General features: G+C 51.4%; 1 protein-coding gene across 1 annotated transcript in view; it reads right to left on the bottom strand.

Annotated features, from left to right (window-relative positions):
* Positions 1 to 23373, bottom strand: part of LOC146863459 (interleukin-12 subunit beta-like) — a 72685-nt gene that overhangs the window by 34893 nt on the left and 14419 nt on the right. Inside the window, exons 3-4 of the mRNA XM_085643176.1 lie at positions 18591 to 18800; positions 17952 to 18075 (exon numbers count right to left, since the gene is read on the bottom strand). Coding sequence (XP_085499302.1) covers positions 17952 to 18075; positions 18591 to 18800 — 334 coding nt within the window. The remainder of the gene's footprint in view (positions 1 to 17951; positions 18076 to 18590; positions 18801 to 23373) is intronic.

The raw sequence follows: 23373 nt of genomic DNA, 5'->3' as shown, positions 1-23373 counted from the left end.
CGTTCATCAAAACACTGGAGATGACTTAGCACATCACCAAACCCACCCAATCCAAAGGCAAGACCCTCCTCCTTATCCAATCTGCCATACGTGTCCCATCCACTGACGGGACCGGTACCCCTGGGCCCAACGGACCACTGTGCCACCCTCTTCTCCATCGTTCAAAGACCGTACGATGGTCACAGTCCAAAAATACCTCATCCACGCGTTGGGGCTATAACACAATACTTTCAAACCCTGCAGAACTCATAGTCCCATTGAAAATATGACCCTCGAGACTCAAGCACTCAATTAGCCACATGCAGAGAGAAAAGAAGTGGAGATGAACCATTGACCCCAACAATGTGTCCAATTCAGAGCATTCTGGACTGCACTCAGATCAACTAAATCATATCCCACGTCAACATGGAAGCAACATCTCCTCTGCCTCCACCCCCTCACTTCACGCACACGTGTCCAGCTTTCATCCTTCACTTGCACACGGAATCCACCAAAATCTTGAAGTCACTCAAGGCTAGGTCTTGTGAAGAGGCGATCCTCCCATCGTCCAGCTTCACATTTCTGCTGCAAGATTCCCTCACACCCCTCTCCAACATCCTCACTTTTACTTCATCGAAGGAGACTTCCTGCATGCCCTCAAGAGAGTCCATGCACCTTCCCCTCATAGGAAAAATCATTGCGAAAAAAGCCACTACCCAACTACGTGAGCAGAAGAGCATGAACAGTCTTCTACAGGACGACCAGCTAGGCTTAAAGTGGGCCGGTTCCTGCCCATACTCAGCACCAGCAGTGATAAGCAACAGGTCTTGCAATGGACTCTTGCCGGGTCCTTCATTTTCGTCTGAGACCATAACCAAAAAAATTACAAACGGAGAGCTTGTAAGTCAAGAGGATGTTGTTCACGAGAGAGTAACCCTTAAATTTGGAGTTGCTGGAGATGCTGCTTGCGGTCTTCTCCCAGAGTGCAGGTGCATCCCAATGATCTCGCCAGCCCCAAAACCTAAGGAGCCAAGCACAAAAGGGGGAGGGAGCACGCTGCCTACTGAAGAAGGGCAAACATCCTTAAACACGTCTAGAGATACTCAGCACTGGGTGCACCAACAATGGTGACTACTAAAGGCTTTCAACTAAAGTGAGTGTTATCATGCACTGCATTTACCACAATGCACCTGGGTGATTTGAATGCTGGAATGGCAAGCAGTGTGTTTCCTCCCCCACCTCCCATTTGTCTATCAGACACAGTACCCCGGCTCACCTGGCGAAGAGCTTTTTCACTCTCCGCCTCACAAGCCTTCCCCCTCTGTGCTCCCTGGATATAGAACAGCATCAGAGCTGCTACAGTCCTCCTGCATGTCAGGCAGAAGCTGACTTGCTACCAACCTATCGGCAAACAACCTTGACTTGTACCCCTTTGTCCAGCACCCCAATACTTCCTCACTGGGTGCACGCTCTTCCATAAATACAGTCAGTCAGTCAGTAAGAAAACTTTTTTCGAATTGAACAATGCAATTCATAAAAGTATGAAAAAAAAAGTGCATCATATAACCACATCACAATTCAATTAAAAAAGATATCAACAGTTAATGTATGTAATAAAAGTGCATCAGTCAGTCTTCTGATGCTGCCTCCTGCTACAGGCTGATGGCCACTCATGGGTTTTAGGGTAGAGCTGCTGACCAGCAGAGACCAGGGACTCTGAAGTGTCTGGACCAGCTTAGCCCCTCTGTGACCCTCAGTTCTGTTGCTTCCTAGATACTGATCAATAGTACATAGAACACCGCACATTATGCTTAAGAAGCATAGGAGGTCCACTCTGCTAGAGCTCTCTGTATTTGCACTCTTGTCAACAGTGTAATAAACCTGTTAACAGATAACAGTCTATCAAGAGGGACAAGTAGGGTGCTCTAGGAAATAAGACTTCCTGTCCTTTAAGCAAAGCACTCATGCTTGGGCCTCATCAGTAGGCTGCTGCCACAGCAGTGGACAAAGTGCTAGATGTCCTGACCACAAAGAGAGGGTTCCCATGGCAATAAGATGGATTTCATGACCTATTGGGATGCACACATTCCTACTTAAATCACACATTATTTTATATTACATTACACTCAAGTTACAACGTTGTGTGTGTTCACCCCTTTTCATTTGTCCTCTCTGTTGACATTCCTGTTGGGTATGCTCAGGCCCACTGAAAGTATGCAATTGTGCGGCCGCTGCGTTTTTTTGCATGATTATAGATATGCCACATTTGCCACATTATCCATCATCTGTTGCATAAGCTGAACACTTTAAGAAAAAAAAAATATTTCTAGCTCAAACGGTTCAAAGTTACTAAAAACACAACGATACATGTTGCCGCATAGATAGAAAGGCCCTTTGCAATGGTTGACTGGTCACCATTCTGTTGCTTTTTGCTATATTTGGGTGTGTGTTCAACTGGTACTAATGAGGTGCAACCAATGCCCAGACAGTGTTAACAAGTGTACAATATACAAACCAATGAAGTCAAATGTGCCACATTATGCCATGCCACATAATTTTCCTTTTCCTGCCACATAATTTACTGAACCTGCCTCATAGTTTGGTACTCCCCTGCCGCATAATTCCAGTGGCCCTGGGTCTGCCCACTTTCCAACCTTAGGTACTATACAGATTTCCCATAATCCTGAGATACGAGCACAAAGGACGATCTACAGACCCTGACTTTGTGTATCAGAATCCCGATTCCCCCAATTCTTCTGTAAACAGGTTCTACTACTCCGGGAAAAGTATTTTGCAAATGAATTTCATAATCGCCTTATTACTGCCAGAAACCTCTGTTTGGCATCTCTTGAGGCGTATTGATAGCTCCACGGTTCACACTCACGGGCATCTTGGCACTATTGTCAAATCACAGATGGTTATTTTTACTCTACTCAGTGGCACTAATTTTAATGACGTCAGAATAGTGAACTTGGGAGTGGACCCTACAGGATTTGAGGCTGTGACCATGGGGTCGAAGGCACATCTGCAGTGAATGCTTGAACCCACAAAGCCACCAGACTTGATAGATACCTGAGAACCAGATCTTCATGTGGCAGGAAACCTGGGACATGGCCCCAGAGCGCGTGGCATCTATAGCCCTTGCAAAGATCGGGGCTAAGTTATGGCATCATTCCATGAGACTAGAGAGAAAAGCAGTGACCTGCAGTCTACTGCTGCTGCTTGCAAACACCCACGCTGTGCTGGTCCAAGAGCAGTGAGCCACAGCCTCCTGCTGGTGCTACCATCAAACACCCACACTGTGCTGGTCCAAGAGCAGTGAGCTACACCCTGCTGCTGGTGCTACCATCAAACACCCACGCTGTGCTGGTCCAAGAGCAGTGAGCCACAGCCTCCTGCTGGTGCTACCATCAAACACCCACGCTGTGCTGGTCCAAGAGCAGTGAGCTACAGCCTGCTGCTGGTGCTACCATCAAACACCCACGCTGTGCTGGTCCAAGAGCAGTGAGCCACAGCCTCCTGCTGGTGCTACCATCAAACACCCACGCTGTGCTGGTCGAAGAGCAGTGAGCTACACCCTGCTGCTGGTGCTACCATCAAACACCCACGCTGTGCTGGTCCAAGAGCAGTGAGCCACAGCCTCCTGCTGGTGCTACCATCAAACACCCACGCTGTGCTGGTCCAAGAGCAGTGAACTACACCCTGCTGCTGGTGCTACCATCAAACACCCACGCTGTGCTGGTCCAAGAGCAGTGAGCTACACCCTGCTGCTGGTGCTACCATCAAACACCCACACTGTGCTGGTCCAAGAGCAGTGAGCTACACCCTGCTGCTGGTGCTACCATCAAACACCCACGCTGTGCTGGTCCAAGAGCAGTGAGCCACAGCCTCCTGCTGGTGCTACCATCAAACACCCACACTGTGCTGGTCCAAGAGCTGTGAGCTACAGCCTGCTGCTGGTGCTACCGTCAAACACCCACGCTGTGCTGGTCCAAGAGCAGTGAGCCACAGCCTCCTGCTGGTGCTACCATCAAACACCCACACTGTGCTGGTCCAAGAGCTGTGAGCTACAGCCTGCTGCTGGTGCTACCATCAAACACCCACGCTGTGCTGGTCCAAGAGCAGTGAGCCACAGCCTCCTGCTGGTGCTACCATCAAACACCCACGCTGTGCTGGTCCAAGAGCAGTGAGCTACACCCTGCTGCTGGTGCTACCATCAAACACCCACGCTGTGCTGGTCCAAGAGCAGTGAGCCACAGCCTCCTGCTGGTGCTACCATCAAACACCCACGCTGTGCTGGTCCAAGAGCAGTGAGCTACACCCTGCTGCTGGTGCTACCATCAAACACCCACGCTGTGCTGGTCCAAGGGCAGTGAGCCACAGCCTCCTGCTGGTGCTACCATCAAACACCCACACTGTGTTGGTCAAGGAGCAGTGAACTACAGCCTGCTGCTGGTGCTACCGTCAAACACTCATGCTGTGCCGGTCCAAGAGTAGTGAGCTACAGCCTGCTGCTGGTGCTTCGTCAAACACCCACCCTGTGTTGGTCAAAGAGCAGTGAACTACAGCCTGCTGCTGGTGCTACCGTCAAACACTCATGCTGAGCTGGTCCAAGAGTAGTGAGCTACAGCCTGCGGCTGGTGCTACCATCAAACACCCATGCTGTGGTGATCCAAGAGCAGTGAGTTACAGCCTGCTGCTGGTGCTACCATCAAACACCCACGCTGTGCTGGTCCAAGAGCTGTGAGCTACAGCCTGCGGTTGGTGCTACCATCAAACACCCATGTGTGTGCTGGTCCAAGAGCAGTGAGCTACAGCCTGCTGCTGGTGCTATCAGCAAACACACTGCTGGTCCAAGAGCAGTGAACTACAGCCTGCTACTGGTGCTGTCATCAAACACCCACACTGTGCTGGTCCAAGAGCAGTGAGCTACACCCTGCTGCTGGTGCTACCATCAAACACCCACGCAGTTCTGGTCCAACAGCAGTGAGCTACAGCCTGCTGCTGGTGCTACCATCAAACCCCCACGCTGTGGTGGTCCATGAGCAGTGATCTACAGTCTGCTGCTGCTACTATCAAACACCCACGCTGTGCTGGTCCAAGAGCAGTGAGCTACAGTCTGCTGCTGGTGCTACCATCAAACACCCATGTGTGTGCTGGTCCAAGAGCAGTGAGCTACAGCCTGCTGCTGGCGCTACCATCAAACACCCATGTGTGTGCTGGTCCAAGAGCACTGAGCTACAGCCTGCTGCTGGTGCTACCAGCAAACACCCAGACTGTGATGGTCCAAGAGCAGTGAGCTACAGCCTGCTGCTGGTGCCATCAGGAAACCCTCACAATGTGCTGGTCCAAGAGCAGTGAGCTACAGCCTGCTGCTGGTTCTACCAGCAAACACTCAGACAGTGATGGTCCAAGAGCAGTGGTCTACAGCCTGCTGCTGGTGCTATCAGGAAACCCCCACACTCTGCTGGTCCAAGAGCAGAGAGCTACAGCCTGCTACTGGTGCTACTATCAAACACCCACGCTGTTCTGATCCAAGAGCAGTGAGCAACAGCTTGCTGCGGTGCTTTCATCAAACACCCACACTGTGCGGGTCCAAGAGCAGTGAGCAACAGCCAGCTGCTCGTGCTACCATCAAACACCCATGTGTGTGCTGGTCCAAGATCAGTGAGCTACAACCTGTTGCTGGTGTTACCATCAAACTCCCACGCTGTGCTGGTCCAAGAGCAGTGAGCTACAGCCTGCTGCTGGTGCCACCATAAAACACCCATGTGTGTGCTGGTCCAAGAGTAGTGAGCTACAGCCTGCTGCTGGTGCAACCATCAAACACCCACACTGTGTTGGTCCAAGAGCACTGAGCTACAGTCTGCTGCTGGTGCTATCAGCAAACACAATGCTGGTCCAAGAGCAGTGAGCTACAGCCAGCTGCTGGTGCAACAATCAAACACCCACTCTGTGATGGTCCAAGAGCAATGAGTTACAGCATGCTGCTGGTGCTACCGTCAAACACTCATGCTGTGCTGGTCCAAGAGTAGTGAGCTACAGCCTGCTGCTGGTGCTTCGTCAAACACCCACCCTGTGTTGGTCAAAGAGCAGTGAACTACAGCCTGCTGCTGGTGCTACTATCAAACACCCACGCTGTGCTGGTCCAAGGGCAGTGAGCCACAGCCTGCTGCTGGTGCTACTATCAAACACCCACGCTGTTCTGATCCAAGAGCAGTGAGCTACAGCTTGCTGCGGTGCTTTCATCAAACACCCACACTGTGCGGGTCCAAGAGCATTGAGTAACAGCCAGCTGCTCGTGCTACCATCAAACACCCATGTGTGTGCTGGTCCAAGATCAGTGAGCTACAGCCTGTTGCTGGTGCTACCATCAAACTCCCACGCTGTGCTGGTCCAAGAGCACTGAGCTACAGCCTGCTGCTGGTGCTATCAGCAAACACACTTCTGGTCCAAGAGCAGTGAGCTACAGCCTGCGGCTGGCGCTACCATCAAACACCCATGTGTGTGCTGGTCCAAGAGCAGTGAGCTACAGCCTGCTGCTGGTGCAATCATCAAACACCCACACTGTGTTGGTCCAAGAGCAATGAGCTACAGCATGCTGCTGGTGCTACCGTCAAACACTCATGCTGTGCTGGTCCAAGAGTAGTGAGCTGCAGCCTGCTGCTGGTGCTTCGTCAAACACCCACCCTGTGTTGGTCCAAGAGCACTGAGCAACAGCCAGCTGCTGGTGCAACAATCAAACACCCACTCTGTCATGGTCCAAGAGCAATGAGTTACAGCATGCTGCTGGTGCTACCGTCAAACACTCATGCTGTGCTGGTCCAAGAGTAGTGAGCTACAGCCTGCTGCTGGTGCTTCGTCAAACACCCACCCTGTGTTGGTCAAAGAGCAGTGAACTACAGCCTGCTGCTGGTGCTACCGTCAAACACTCATGCTGTGCTGGTCCAAGAGTAGTGAGCTACAGCCTGTAGCTGGTGCTACCATCAAACACCCATGCTGTGGTGATCCAAGAGCAGTGAGTTACAGCCTGCTGCTGGTGCTACCATCAAACACCCACGCTGTGTTGGTCCAAGAGCTGTGAGCTACAGCCAGCGGCTGGTGCTACCATCAAACACCCATGCTGTGGCTATCCAAGAGCAGTGAGCTACAGCCTGCTGCTGGTGCTACAATCAAACACCCACGCTGTGCTGGTCCAAGAGCTGTGAGCTACAGCCTGCAGTTGGTGCTACCATCAAACACCCACGCTGTGCTGGTCCAAGAGCAGTGAGCTACAGCCTGCTGCTGGTGCTACCATCAAACACCCATGCTGTGCTTGTCTATTATCATCTTGTCTGCTTGGCCTTCAAAAGTCCTTGCCCTATGAGCGAAGGCTCCTGCTATCAGAATAATAATCAATCACAAAAAAACACCAATTTCCCATCCTTCCAATATGTCTGCCTTTCCTTTCCCGTTACATGATTATAACAAGGAAGTACACTAGGCTCACATCTTGTTTTTTATGTTTTTGCAACAGGTATAGTGACCAGTCGCAGATACGTGGATTTTCATGTTTACAGTGTATGCATCTTGTAGAGGGTCTGCTTTAAAGAATGTAATACTGCCAGAAAGTAAGAGATTTTGACCCAGACCAATGTATGTGGGTCTGCCTCAGTGATTCCATTAGATATTATCTTCCTCTTTAACAGTTGTTGCTTCAGTATCTGCTTTCTTAGCACGCAGTAGTGGGGCTTTCTCGCTTGCGAAGAGGTGCCTGGAGTGGTAATGGTGCCGTTTTGCAAGCTTGGAGCGAGGAGTTACAGGGCAACACAATTAACCCGGAAATATCCCCAGGAATTGTGGTATGATGAGGCACCATATTGAAGAAACCCTTCTTAGACAAAGAGGGGGGGGGGAATTCTTCTGAGTTGATTCCCATATTGAGTGACCTACTGGACATAGTTGAGATGTCTGTGGATGCAACGCTTAAAGCGAGAGAAAGACCATGAAACAAAAGTCATGCATGGACCCTGCAGACCTGGATGGTCATGAAATGGAAGAGAAGAAACTGGAGAAATATTCTTTCACGGTGTCAGAATTCCAAGATTTTTTGCAAAAAGAATTCTTTTTTCATGATCAGAAAAAAGATCCAGGGACTTTCCCTCTGCACAGCAGTATTACAACGGTCATGGGCACTGAGTGGAAGGAGGTGGATAAACATACTTTTCAATGTTTGCTTTCCAGAGGGTATTGTTCACAATGATTGCAGATGACTTTCCAGCTGTCGTAAAGGTTGAATCTCTCATGGCAGGTCTACCAGCCCAGGGGACTATAATTTCAGAGGAGGCTTCTCTATCTGATCATTTGGATAAAAGTGTGGTCACCTGGAACAAGAGGGAAGTGTTACTCCAACATTAGTATCCTACGGCTCTTTGAGTGCGGCTGCAGCCTTGTCGTTGTTTGTGGCAGGGAGACAGCAATTGAGGATGAGGTCATGGAAAGCAAATTCAGCTCAGAAAAAACCTACCGATGAAGATTCAGTTTTCAGGAGCTAAACTCTTTGGAAGCAGCTGGATAGCATGATTAGGAAGTCAGCGGAGGAGCACTCTTATGTCTAGTAAGAAACCAACTGGAAAACTCAGATCCGTACTGGATTTGAAGTCAGTGAATGTCTTCATCTCTCAAGTAAAATTCAAAATGTTGATTCTTCAGGCAATTCCTCCATTCCTAAACAGAGGAGTGTTTCTAGCATCATTGGGCCTGCTGGATGCCTATCTTCATACCTGATTCGTCCAGCTTCACATTGTTTTCTCCGGTTCTGTGTCCAGCAAGAGCATTATCAATTCCACATGCTTCCCTTCAGTCTCTCTTTCTCCCCAAGGTGTTAGCTCTTCCTGGGGTAGGGGGTGAGAGGGGTTAGCCACACAAAGAGAATTCAGTTATTTCCTTACTTGAAGGACTGGCTTTTTTGTTCCTCTTCCTTTTCTACGGCACAACTACATACCGAAGAAGTTTGCAAAACTGGTTCGGCATCATGGATTTGTGCTAAAAATTTCCAAATCTTATCTGATCCCTACAGAAGAACTTCAATTTAAAGGAGCTCTTTTCAAGATAAGACTTGGGAAATGATTTCTGCCTCAGGAAAGAATTCAGAGCTGATGGCAGAAATGTCATGTCTCTGGCATGTAAAGCTTCATTGGCCAGAGACTTGTTAAGAGGTCAGGGTGTCACGGCTTCAGCACTGATGTTCCTTTCTTGGACCAGCTTACACCTGTATCTGTTGGTGAATCATTAATTGAGATACTGGAATATGGCAAAGAAGTCAAGACAGACAACAGGATGGTAATGAGTCATGGTAGTCATCATGGAGGTCTAACCTCTGAGTGTTCTATCTCAGGAGATATGTCCTTCAGCAACCTCAGTCCCTAAGGGACGTTTATCTCTCAGGAAAGGAGAATTGTGCGGCTGATCATCTAAGCGGAGTGTTTGCCCCGATGTCTTCCTTGTCATCAATGTATCATGTATTCCAGCAATCAAGGAAGAGATTTGGCTAGCCAGAGACAGATCTTTTTGTGTCGGAGGAGACTGCTTTGCACAATGACTCCTTGCCCAAAGGCATGGAGGACTGATGCACTGTCTTTCAGTTATCCCAGTTTGCTTCTGCTTGCCTTTTCTCCACTCCCTGTGTTGAAGGACAGAGTCATTAAGAAAAGGTGATTCGAAGGAGGAGCCTAGCGCGCATCCAAGATGGTCGCGTGAGCACAGGGCTCCCCGGACCCTCGCTGCTCCTCGGAATTTATCCTGACTTTATCCTGACTTGGTTGATGGAATCTGGAAGACGAATCTTGGCTGAACACTAAACTCCTTTCGGAAACCAAATCGGACCTGGGAATCCTGATCTATGGTGGTTTGAAATTTTGAGGCCCAACCGATGGCTGTGCCCGGTGCGCAGGTGAACTGTGGAGCCGGGGCGTAGTTGAACAACAACGGCAGCGGGGCTGTGCCAGTGGCCGCCCCATCACTTTCGGTTTCACTTTTGGATCTCTGAGGGGCTGGACAGTGGAATTGCTTGGTGCGGCTGGGCTTTCATTTGGCCTTCGCTTGATGCCTGTGTCTCCGCCTGCTACCAGTGTGCCCATAGACTGTGGTCCCCTCGCTCCGCCACATCGCGGCCTCTGGTGCGGCCCGTGTCTGCTTGGCCTGTGCCCCTTCGACGCTTACTCGGTGGCCCCCTTCGGCGAGCGTGGTTCTCATGGGAGGCAAGGGAGACCCCGAGAGGCGTAAGACCAAGACATCCCTACGTGGGGGACCGGTCCAGACTAACAACATGGACCGCTACACTCAAGGTAAAGGGTCCCCCGGGACGGCCAGTGTCCCCCCGGATGATGCCGGTGGTGGCCCGTCCGTTCCTCCGGATCTGTCCCTGCAGGACATCATGGGCGCCATTAATGGCATCAGGGAGACCATCGCTACGCAGTACGAGGCCTTGGCCCGCAAAATCGACACGGTGGCCATTGATGTGACGCTAATTCGGGCGGATCTCTCTAAGACCAACGAGAGGGTTCAATCGCTGGATGTGCGGACGTCCTCCCTTGGTGCGGACGTGTCGGACCTGCAGACTACTCTCGGCGACCTCAAGTCGCCCAACGATCTGATGGCCCGGCGGCTGGAGGACTTCGAGGGACGGGCTCGACGCAATAACATCCGCGTCATAGGTGTTCCGGAGACTTCCGACAACCGCCCGGTTGATCTCATGGTTGAGGAGCTCATCCTCGAACAGCTTGCCCCCGCTGGCCTGAGTAAGTTCTTTGCCGTGGAGCGGGCCCATCGAGTTCCGGGTGGTCGGCCGCGACCGGGGGCCCCCCCGAGGCCTATTGTTGCGAAACTTTTTCATTACAGAGACCGAGATGCGATTCTGCAGGCCTCACGGGTCCATGGCCCGGTCCGATATGAGAACTCGTCCATTAACTTTTTCCCGGACTTCACCCAACTTGTCCAGAAACAGCGGATGGGCTTCCAGGGGGTGAAGCGTCGTCTCCGGGACCTGGGTCTCAAGTACTCTATGCTTTTTCCTGCTAGGCTCCGAGTGGAATATGAAGATCGGACTACCTTTTTTGACTCTCCTGCGACTGTGAGTGACTGGCTGGATTCGCTGCCGGACCGGGGTGACCGGCCTGGGCCTTCTGCCGGTACCGAGGGTGGCGGGTCTCCTTCGGAGTGACTTTTGGTCCTTGACTTTGCCATTTTGTATTGTTCGGCTGGGTTCTACTTCTTTTGTGCATTTTGTTTCATTCTGATCTGTGTGGGGGGCGGGCGGGGACGGGTCCCTCTCCTCCTCTGGGGTCTTTTCGTAGAATGGGGATTGTAGGGCGACAGGCACACTGCAAGTTGGGGTGGTTTCTTGGACCGCAGGGGTGCAGGGTGGGGGGAGTTGGATTCGGGGGGGGGGGTTGGCGGGTGGATGGGGTTGTTTGGATTTGTGTTTTTTGTTCTCAAGGCGAGGTATTGGCTATGGTTCATTTTCGGGTGTTGCGCTATTTGCTAGGGGACCCTTGATCTACTGGAGGGGATGGGGGGGGACGGGTTGAGATTGATGTCTTGGAACGTCAACGGATTGGGGGACCGTATCAAACGGGGTGTTGTGCTGCAATATTTGCGTCGTCTGACTCCTGATGTGGTGTTCTTACAGGAGACGCATCTGGTTGGTAATGTTTGTCATGCCATGAACAGGGGGGGATACCGACTCGTGGCCCATTCTGGTTTCACCACTGGTTCTAGAGGGGTAGGCATTCTCCTACGATCTTCACTTCTGTTAGAGATCACCAGGGTAGTCCTAGACGATAGAGGGCGCTATGTGGCTCTGACTGGGAGGTGGGAGGGGCAGTCCATCTCCTTGATCTCGGTCTATGTTCCCCCGGGCCTCCAGAACTCCACCTTCTCAGACTTGGGTCGTATGCTGCTTGGGCTTCCTGACAGTCTTTTGCTTATGGGTGGGGATTTTAATTCGGTTGTCTCTGGTGACCTGGATCGCCACCCGCCCAGGGCCCTCCCTGCTGCCCAGGCGTGGCTCGGCGGACTCTTGGAGACCTTCGGTCTGGTGGATTGTTGGAGGTTAATGCATCCGACACAGTGTCAGTACACATTTCACTCTGGGGCCCATGGGAGTCTCTCCAGATTGGATTATTTTCTTATGCCCGCGGCCCAGACTGCCCGGATTCGAGAGGTTAAACACCTGGCCCGGGGTATCTCTGATCATTCCCCACTGTGGTTGCTTTTTGACACTGGGACGCGGTCCGCTGGGCGGATCGCTCCTATTAACCCTTGGTACCTGCGAGACCCCAAGATCCGTGATAGCCTGGTTAAGTCGATTGATCAATATTTTCTTGAGAATGATGGGTCGGTGTTGTCCTCAGTGTCCCTGTGGGAAGCTTTCAAAGCAGTGCTCCGCGGGCATGCCCTGTCCCAGATAGTGGATGCTAAGAGGGTTAAGAATGAGGCGGTGGTGACTCTGGAGACTGAAATATCGGGGCTGGAGGCAGCCTTGGAGGCGGGTGTCACTCCGGATGGGCTGCATGCCCTCAGCCTTAAGCAGTTTGAATATAAGTCTCTTGTTACTGACGCTGCCAAGACCATGTATAGGGAGCAGCAGGGTAGGTTGTATGATGCCGGAGACAAGGCGGGTAAACTGATTGCCTGGTTGGATAAGAAGGAGAGAATGAATCGTGTGGTCCCGGAGCTTCGGGTTTCGGATGGAGTGTGTGTGACTGAGCCTGGTGAGATTGTGGAGTGTTTTGCTGAACACCTCCGGGCAGTGTACTCCCCGGTGTCTGATAGAGATGAGGACGACTCTCGTCTTCTGCTGCGGGATATTGCCCTGCCCGGCTTATCCGTCGAGGACCGCGAGCTGATGGATGCCCCTTTGTCTGTCGAAGAGATTGCTACTGCGATTCGCTCCCTTCGCTCGGGCAAAGCTATGGGCCCCAATGGCCTGCCGATTGAACTATATAAATTACGCCCGGATAAAATCGCGCCTTTCCTCCGTCGTATGTTTCAGGAGTCGCTCGAGAGGGGTTCCCTTCCCGACGACCAGCGTCTGGCTACTATAGTGGTGATTCCCAAGGATGGTAAGCCACGTGACCGCTGTGCCTCATATAGGCCTATTTCCCTACTAAATGCCAAACCCAAAATCCTTGCTAAGGTCCTCGCTAATCGCATGCTGAGCGTCATATGTGACTTGATACATCCGGATCAATGCGGCTTCATCCCTCATCGTAATACCGCCCTCAACTTACGGCGTCTGCACGGCGTCCTCGCTAGGGCGGAGTACTTCTCTGAACCGGCCATATTGGTTTCCTTAGACGCCACGATGGCCTTTGATACCATTGAGTGGCCATTCCTTTGGGCCGTCTTGGCGAAGTTTGGCTTTGGGGAGGGATTTCTTAGCTGGGTGAAGCTTCTGTATGCTGGACCAATGGCTCAGGTCGTTGTCAATGGGCGGGTTTCTCGGCCTTTCGCTCTCGGGAGGGGTACTAGGCAGGGGTGCCCGTTGTCCCCTCTGCTCTTTGCTCTCGCCTTGGAACCGCTCGCTGGCTGGCTCCGTTGGGAGCCCTCGATCAGGGGGCTCCGGTGGGCCCCGGGCTTCGAGGATCGGGTCTCGTTGTACGCGGATGATATTCTCTTGTACCTCACCTCGCCGCGGAAGTCGCTCAATGTTCTTTTTGATGTCCTTACTTCCTTCGGGAGAAACTCGGGTCTGATAATTAATTGGTCCAAATCTTGCGTGTATCCTATCTCTGGTGGCCTTCCTCTCTTGCCGTCTCGGCTTCCGCTCCAAATATCTCAGTCCGGCTTTAAATACCTGGGGGTGTACGTGTCGTTGGATCCGGCGGTCCGCTATGAGCAGAATCTCCTGTCTCCACTCTGGCGTTTGAGGGTGGATACGGCCCGGTGGTGTAAGTTGCCCTTGTCTCCACTTGGTCGCGCGACGCTGTTTAAAATGAAGTCCCTTCCAGATTTCTTTATGCACTCCAGAACTCCTTCGATGTCATTCCGGCGGCCTACTTTAGGGAAGTGGAGAGTTTGCAGAGGAGACTGGTTTGGGACGGGCGAGCGCGTATCGCTTTGGCAAAGCTGACTCTCCCCTGGTATGACGGGGGCATCGCGCTTCCTGATATTAGACGGTACTATTGGGCCTCCCAGCTGTCTGCCATTAACCATGCTACGTACGCTCCTGGTTTGAACCCGGCATATGAGATGGATAAATTCCTGCTTCCCGGCGGTAACTATAATAGAGCGCTCTACTCTCGATCCGCTGGTAGGACCCTCACGGGCCCTACTAGGATTGCGGTACGTGTGTGGAAGGCGGCGAACGTAGCGATGGGCTGGAGTGAGCGTTTAACGTGTGCTACTCCTTTATTCGCCTCAGAACGCTTGGGAAGCCTCTGGACAACGAAAGGCTTCGAACACTGGGACACGATCGGCATCAGCAGAGTGGGGGACTTATGGGTTAAAGGAGCAGTTAAATCCTTTGCGGCGCTCCAGAGCGAACACGAGCTTAGTGAAAGAGAGTTCTTCCGTTATGCACAGGTTCGGCATGCCCTGCTCTCGGTCTTTGGGGAGGGGACCACGGTCCCTGCTTCTTCGCCTCTCGAGGACCGCATACTCGACGGTCACGTCCCCGACAGTACTATCTCTCTGATTTACAAAAAACTGATAAATAATCGGGCTGACCTCTTGGTGCGTCTTCGGGAGGCATGGACGGGAGATGGGGTGGAATTGGACGACGAGGACTGGCAGACTGCACTGTCATCCCCTAAGGAGGTGGCCATCCCGGCCCGTCTCCGTCTGGTCCAGCTTAAAATTCTCCATCGTGTTTATGTGACGGGCCCCCGCTTGGTCTCGATGGGGTTTTCTGACGACGGGCTCTGTAAGCGTGGCTGCGGGCTCAGTGCCACTTTTCTCCACATCCTATGGGAGTGCCGCGAGGTGGCGGAATATTGGCGCCGGGTGCATGATGTTATGAGACGAGTCACTGGGGTCGCTCTGCTGCCGGAGGTGCGTCGCTGTGTTCTGAATGTATGGGAGCCCAACGACTATAATGCGGCTCAGGCTCGGTGGGCGGCCTTGGGGAACATGATCGCAAAGAGAGATATAGCGCAGCTTTGGGGTTCCCAACGGCCTCCCACCGTGTCCGTATGGAAGGAGAACATGGACTGGTGCATGTTCAGGGAGAAAACTGTGTATGTGGCTCGTGGTAAACCGGGGGCATGGGGTAGAATTTGGGGGCAGTGGAACGTGTATCGCGGGTCTATCTGTGCTCCCCCCCTGGTGGATACGTCTGGGGTTGCCTCGTCCCCCTGATCCTTGAGGGTTCCTTGCTTATCTCGTACATCTGAGTACAGATTTGGTTCTCCCGTGGCCCCCCCCTCCCTCTCAGGCCTCCTTTTATTGACCGCCCTCGGGTGGTCGGGTGTGGAGTCCCCCGGCTGTGGTTCGACGCCCATTTCATGTCGTTTCGCCTTGCTTTTTGTTTTTCTTTATTTTTGTTGTTATGTATGTTAAAAGGGTGTATCCTGACTTCCCTTATGTGCAGTCTGATCTTCTGTAATATAGCGGAGCCCCTATGGGCCAGTCATTGTTTTTTGAACTGCTTGATCACTTTAACTACTAGCGGCCGGCCCTGGCGGTTGTAGGCCCGTGCTTGTAACCTTTTCTCTGCACAATAACATTTTTCAAAAAAAAGAAAAGGTGATTCTTTGTTTGTAACTTTTGGGATTGCAGGTCAAGGGACAAGGGTCAAGGTTTGAAACCATCAGGTGCTACCTTGAGTAAGTGATTGAAACGTTATTACAGCAAATGAGACTCAGAGAAAATCTTTGCCAGATCTAATTGTGGGGAGGTCAACAAGAGGTAGACGGCCTCCTAGGCAGCTGTGAAAGAAGCATCAATGCTAGAGATATGAAATGCAGCAACATGGTCAACCCTCAAACATTTATGGATCGGTATAGGCTTGTACTGGGGGAAAGACTTCTGGCGTTTTTGGTTCTTGTGCGTTAAGCTGATTAGAGAATAATTCCTGTAGATACTAATGTTTCTGTATTACATTTGAAGTGTCGTCTTCATTGTGTTGGTTTTCTTGGCTATCAGCTCATAGAGTACGGACTATGATGGGAGAGGCAGGCGAGGAGGTAAGGGCTGGTTACTTCCTGGTAATCTTCATTACTTTGAGTCCTGGCCTTCCCCGTCATGGTCCAGGTGTCCCATCCCTCCCGCCCTGTAGGGTTATCGGTTTCAAGTATTTATAGTAGCTTGACTATACAGGATGTCAGGTTAGTGTGCGTTCTCTTTATGTCATCATGTGACAGGAAAGGAAGTCGACCATATTGGAGGGGTGTGAAACCAATTTTTTTTTTACTTGGTGATTATTGTGGTAACAGGAGCCTTTGCTCACACAGTTAAGAGCTGTGATTGGAAAGTCAACAACTTAGCTTAGAGCAATGAACATAGCAGTAAGTAACCGGACAAGATCAGTCACACAGTCTGCTGCTGTCAGCAATCACCCCAGCCAAGATCAGTCAGATACAGTCTGCTGCTGTCAGCAATCACCCCAGCCAAGATCAGTCAGATACAGTCTGCTGCTGTCAGCAAATACCCCAGCCAAGATCAGTCAGATACAGTCTGCTGCTGTCAGCAAATACCCCAGCAAAGATCAGTCGGATACAGTCTGCTGCTGGTGCTGTCAGCAATCACCCCAGTCAAGATCAGTCAGATACAGTCTGCTGCCGGTGCTGTCAGCATTCACCCCAGCCAAGATCAGTCAGATACAGTCTGCTGCTGGTGCTGTCAGCAATCACCCCAGCCAAGATCAGTCAGATACAGTCACCCCATCCAAGATCAGTCAGATACAGTCTGCTGCTGGTGCTGTCAGCAATCACCCCAGCCAAGATCAGTCAAATACAGTCTGCTGCTGTCAGCAAATACCCCAGCAAAGAACAGTCAGATACAATCTGCTGCTGGTGCTGTCAGCAATCACCCCAGCCAAGATCAGTCAGATACAGTCTGCTGCTGTCAGCAATCACCCCAGCCAAGATCAGTCAGATACAGTCTGCTGCTGTCAGCAAATACCCCAGCAAAGATCAGTCAGATACAGTCTGCTGCTGGTGCTGTCAGCCATCACCCCAGTCAAGATCAGTCAGATACAGTCTGCTGCCGGTGCTGTCAGCAATCACCCCAGCCAAGATCAGTCAGATACAGTCTGCTGCTGGTGCTGTCAGCAATCACCCCAGCCAAGATCAGTCAAATACAGTCTGCTGCTGTCAGCAAATACCCCAGCAAAGAACAGTCAGATACAATCTGCTGCTGGTGCTGTCAGCAATCACCCCAGCCAAGATCAGTCAGATTCAGTCTGCTGCTGTCAGCAAACACCCCAGCCAAGATCAGTCAGATTCACTCTGCTGCTGTCAGCAATCACCCTAGTCAAGATCCGTCAGATAAAGTCTCCTGCTGGTGGTTTTGCCAATCACCCCAGCCAAGATCAGTCAGATTCAGTTTGATACATTCTCCTACTGGTGCTGTTAACAAACATCCCTGCCAAGATCAGTCAGATACAGTCTTCTGCTGGTGTTGTCAGCAAACACCCTCGCCAAGATCAGTCAGATCCAGTCTCCTACGGTCAGCAATCACCCCAGCAAAGATCAGTCAGATTCAGTCTGCTGCTGGTGCTGTCGGCAAACACCCCAGCCAAGATCAGTCAGATACAGTCTGCTGCTGTCAGCAAACACTCCAGCCAAGATCAGTCAGATACAGGCTGCCACTGATGCTGTCAGCAAACACCCCAGCCAAGATCAGTCAGATTCAGTCTCCTGCTGGTGCTGTCAGCAAACAATCATGCTCTGGTAACTGTTCTAACCTGGACATTGCTCCAAATTTACCTGCACTCTGCAAATTGCCTTGTTTAAACAATTTTAACAGGGAAGTAAACAGAAAGCACCCACCCTCGTCCAGCTCGGGCTCTGATCAGGTCTGGCATTTCGTGTAAAGTCTGTGTCCAGTTGCACCGGAGCCTGCTGTGGAGATAGGAGTCTGCGATGCAGGAGATGGGAGAGGTCGTATGAAGTCCTGCACAAGAAAGATGAATGTTAGACACAACATTGGAAATGGATGGATGGATGAATGGTGACAAACAGACGGTCAGGCAGGCTATTTTCCAATGACATGTTATAGGAAGGGACCCTATATGTTTCTAATGCTAAGATGCACTGATGAAACCATGGGGAGTCATTGCACTATTTTGTGGAGGGAATGAATATAGATACATTCATCAGCGGGTGAATGGGTGAGTGAATAGATGTATCACAGTTGGGCAGCGTTTTTTCATGTTCCTGAAAGTAAGAGGGCGTGGATGGATGGTACGATAGATAGACATGAGACACATAAATGGAGAGGCAGGTGAAAGGAAGGAATGTAGATAGAGAGATAGAAAGATGGACGGTTGTGTCTAACACTCGAGATCCTCCCAGACTGTGGGTCTCCACCGGAGGAAGCCGCCATTGGAGCTGTACTTGAACCCACACTCATACCAGGACGCCTCTCATGAGAACTCACAGGGTGGAGAGACTGAAGCAGACACTCACTTGAGACATCAATGAACAGGTAGGTGGAGGTGACCACCTCACCACCTGACCAGCAGGTGTAGAGTCCTGCATCCGGATAGTCCACTTCTGTGAACCGCAGAGAGGTGGCACCAGGTGCTTTAACTTTGCCATTTGGGTCTGTCCATTTGATGTCTTGAAGGCCACTTCCGCATTGCAGGCTGACAGCAGAGTCACGAGGGACAGCGACAGCTGCAAGAAAAGAAGGAGTTAGCTTCAAACACAGCAGGGATTGGTGCTCCATCACCACACTGTCTACAGTCTTACAGCTCCACCACAGAGGGCTAGAAGAGGGCCTGAAGCTGCAACAAATGGCCTCAACAAGGCCTGTCACAGGGCTGAAGGGGATACTGCGGCTCTGGAAATCCTCGCAGGAGACCTGATTCTCCACACAGGACTACAGATGCATCACCATATTGATTGTATGAAGGGTTAGCAGGGATGGACTGACAGACTTTCAGAAAATGCTGCCCAGTTTCAAAACATATGTGATATCCATCTCCAAAAACCCCATGGCGAATGACCCTGCGCAGAGGGCCTGGCGCTGAACTACAGGGATTTTATACCCTATTTAGAGTTGGCATGGATCAGTAGTCTTCAGATTTTATTTAGTAAATTCTGAATCCACAGCAGAATCCACAGGTGGAATATTCTTCCAATATTGGCGGCTCGGCCACGGCTGGATCCGCTCCCACATGTAGCGCTTCTCCAGGAAACGTCACGTGAACACAGGGCCTCGCTTACAAGAGGCTTGCACAGCCGTAGCGTCACTTTTAATGATGCTCCAGTGGCGCAGGCCTCTCAATCATATCTATAAGGCCATGGAAAGCCACCCTGCTTTCCTTTCCACGGCTTCGTAACTATGGTACCGCTCAAGCCGCTGTGTTGCCTCGCACTGCCTCGGGGAGGCGTGCCCACACAACGCCCATGGTTTCTGCCACATTCCCAGATTCAGAACAAAGCTTAAATCTGGGAATGCGTCAAAAACCCTGTGCCTCCCCAGGGGTGGCGTGACCCTTGTTTTTGTGCAGGAAAGTGTGCCTTCATGCACAAAAACAACTTGATTGCAACGCAGGCACCCTTGCACAATGATGCAAGGGTGCCTGCATTGGCACTAGGCAGCCATCTGTGTAAGAGGACAGAAATGCACGGTATCCCATTGGTATTGCATTCCTGCCCTTTTCTTTTGACTCAGGGTAGCACAGCAAAGTGTCGTACAGCGCTGCCCTTTGTCAAATTGTTGTAAATGAGGTCCACAGTCTCCAAATAAAACCCTTGGGGCCATTAGTCCATTTCTAAAAAAAACTGTCTCTGTTTCATATGAATGAATAATTTGTTTCTGCTGCAGTGGCTCTGTTTTTTATGATTGCATTGTGGTCACGACCTCCCTCTCCACATCAGAGCCGCCTCCTCGCTTCTTCAATTCTGCAAGAAGCTAAAGACCTGGCTTTTCGATTAACAAACCTCCCCTAGTCAGGGCTAGGCGCACACGCCTGCTCAGCACCAGTATACTTTCATCGGTGACAGTGTGCTTTACAAATACACATAACACAACACTATGTCCCTAGCACAGCCATGCATGCTGATAGTGCTTCACCTCTAGGCACTATGCACACAGAGCCTGGAACGATGGTCCAGCAGGTGTGTGAGCATGAGTTGGTGAGCAGCACATGAGTGTGAGGGGAGGTGCTGGAGTCAAGCTATCCTGGCTGATGACGGCTGATAGCCAGAAACCGGTCCTAGGATGCTTGATTCCGGTCCAGGGAAGACATGGCTTGGCAGTTCGGGCTGGACTGTTCCCATGAGGCACAGGGTCAAGACTGATTTGCATATGGCCATGTCTAAACTGGGGTGGCGCAGTGGGCAAAAGAACGATGGATTTAACCCAGATCTCTTGACTGGGGGAGAATGTCTGCATTGTCAGCATTCCGTCCATCATTTGTTTGTTGTAACGCTTTTCGCCCTAAGTGGGATGGGTATTCCCAGACGTGGGACCCGTGCTCACTACGCCACTGGAGTCAAGCTATCCTGGCTGATGACGGCTGATAGCCAGAAACCGGTCGTAGGATGCTTGATTCCGGTCCAGGGAAGACATGGCTTGGCAGTTCGGGCTGGACTGTTCCCATGAGGCACAGGGTCAAGACTGATTTGCATATGGCCATGTCTAAACTGGGGTGGTGTAGTGGGTAAAAGAACGATGGATTTAACCCAGATCTCTTGACTGGGGGAGAATGTCTGCATTGTCAGCATTCCGTCCATCATTTGTTTGTTGTAACGCTTTTCGCCCTAAGTGGGATGGGTATTCCCAGACGTGGGACCCGTGCTCACTACGCCACTGGAGTCAAGCTATCCTGGCTGATGACGGCTGATAGCCAGAAACCGGTCCTAGGATGCTTGATTCCGGTCCAGGGAAGACATGGCTTGGCAGTTCGGGCTGGACTGTTCCCATGAGGCACAGGGTCAAGACTGATTTGCATATGGCCATGTCTAAACTGGGGTGGCGTAGTGGGCAAAAGAACGATGGATTTAACCCAGATCTCTTGACTGGGGGAGAATGTCTGCATTGTCAGCATTCCGTCCATCATTTGTTTGTTGTAACGCTTTTCGCCCTAAGTGGGATGGGTATTCCCAGACGTGGGACCCGTGCTCACTACGCCACTGGAGTCAAGCTATCCTGGCTGATGACGGCTGATAGCCAGAAACCGGTCCTAGGATGCTTGATTCCGGTCCAGGGAAGACATGGCTTGGCAGTTCGGGCTGGACTGTTCCCATGAGGCACAGGGTCAAGACTGATTTGCATATGGCCATGTCTAAACTGGGGTGGTGTAGTGGGTAAAAGAAGGATGGATTTAACCCAGATCTCTTGACTGGGGGAGAATGTCTGCATTGTCAGCATTCCGTCCATCATTTGTTTGTTGTAACGCTTTTCGCCCTAAGTGGGATGGGTATTCCCAGACGTGGGACCCGTGCTCACTACGCCACTGGAGTCAAGCTATCCTGGCTGATGACGGCTGATAGCCAGAAACCGGTCCTAGGATGCTTGATTCCAGTCCAGGGAAGACATGGCTTGGCAGTTCGGGCTGGACTGTTCCCATGAGGCACAGGGTCAAGACTGATTTACATATGGCCATGTCTAAACTGGGGTGGTGTAGTGGGCAAAAGAACGATGGATTTAACCCAGATCTCTTGACTGGGGGAGAATGTCTGCATTGTCAGCATTCCGTCCATCATTTGTTTGTTGTAACGCTTTTCGCCCTAAGTGGGATGGGTATTCCCAGACGTGGGACCCGTGCTCACTACGCCACTGGAGTCAAGCTATCCTGGCTGATGTCGGCTGATAGCCAGAAACCGGTCCTAGGATGCTTGATTCCGGTCCAGGGAAGACATGGCTTGGCAGTTCGGGCTGGACCGTTCCCATGAGGCACAGGGTCAAGACTGATTTGCATATGGCCATGTCTAAACTGGGGTGGTGTAGTGGGCAAAAGAACGATGGATTTAACCCAGATCTCTTGACTGGGGGAGAATGTCTGCATTGTCAGCATTCCGTCCATCATTTGTTTGTTGTAACGCTTTTCGCCCTAAGTGGGATGGGTATTCCCAGACGTGGGACCCGTGCTCACTACGCCACTGGAGTCAAGCTATCCTGGCTGATGACGGCTGATAGCCAGAAACCGGTCCTAGGATGCTTGATTCCGGTCCAGGGAAGACATGGCTTGGCAGTTCGGGCTGGACTGTTCCCATGAGGCACAGGGTCAAGACTGATTTGCATATGGCCATGTCTAAACTGGGGTGGTGTAGTGGGCAAAAGAACGATGGATTTAACCCAGATCTCTTGACTGGGGGAGAATGTCTGCATTGTCAGCATTCCGTCCATCATTTGTTTGTTGTAACGCTTTTCGCCCTAAGTGGGATGGGTATTCCCAGACGTGGGACCCGTGCTCACTACGCCACTGGAGTCAAGCTATCCTGGCTGATGACGGCTGATAGCCAGAAACCGGTCCTAGGATGTTTGATTCCGGTCCAGGGAAGACATGGCTTGGCAGTTCGGGCTGGACTGTTCCCATGAGGCACAGGATCAAGACTGATTTGCATATGGCCATGTCTAAACTGGGGTGGTGTAGTGGGCAAAAGAACGATGGATTTAACCCAGATCTCTTGACTGGGGGAGAATGTCTGCATTGTCAGCATTCCGTCCATCATTTGTTTGTTGTAACGCTTTTCGCCCTAAGTGGGATGGGTATTCCCAGACGTGGGACCCGTGCTCACTACGCCACTGGAGTCAAGCTATCCTGGCTGATGACGGCTGATAGCCAGAAACCGGTCCTAGGATGCTTGATTCCGGTCCAGGGAAGACATGGCTTGGCAGTTCGGGCTGGACTGTTCCCATGAGGCACAGGGTCAAGACTGATTTGCATATGGCCATGTCTAAACTGGGGTGGTGTAGTGGGCAAAAGAACGATGGATTTAACCCAGATCTCTTGACTGGGGGAGAATGTCTGCATTGTCAGCATTCCGTCCATCATTTGTTTGTTGTAACGCTTTTCGCCCTAAGTGGGATGGGTATTCCCAGACGTGGGACCCGTGCTCACTACGCCACTGGAGTCAAGCTATCCTGGCTGATGACGGCTGATAGCCAGAAACCGGTCCTAGGATGCTTGATTCCGGTCCAGGGAAGACATGGCTTGGCAGTTCGGGCTGGACTGTTCCCATGAGGCACAGGGTCAAGACTGATTTGCATATGGCCATGTCTAAACTGGGGTGGTGT

This window comes from Triturus cristatus, chromosome 2_2, assembly GCF_964204655.1.
Source record: "Triturus cristatus chromosome 2_2, aTriCri1.1, whole genome shotgun sequence".
NCBI lineage: Eukaryota > Metazoa > Chordata > Amphibia > Caudata > Salamandridae > Triturus > Triturus cristatus.
This window is presented reverse-complemented; position numbering and strand designations above follow the sequence as displayed.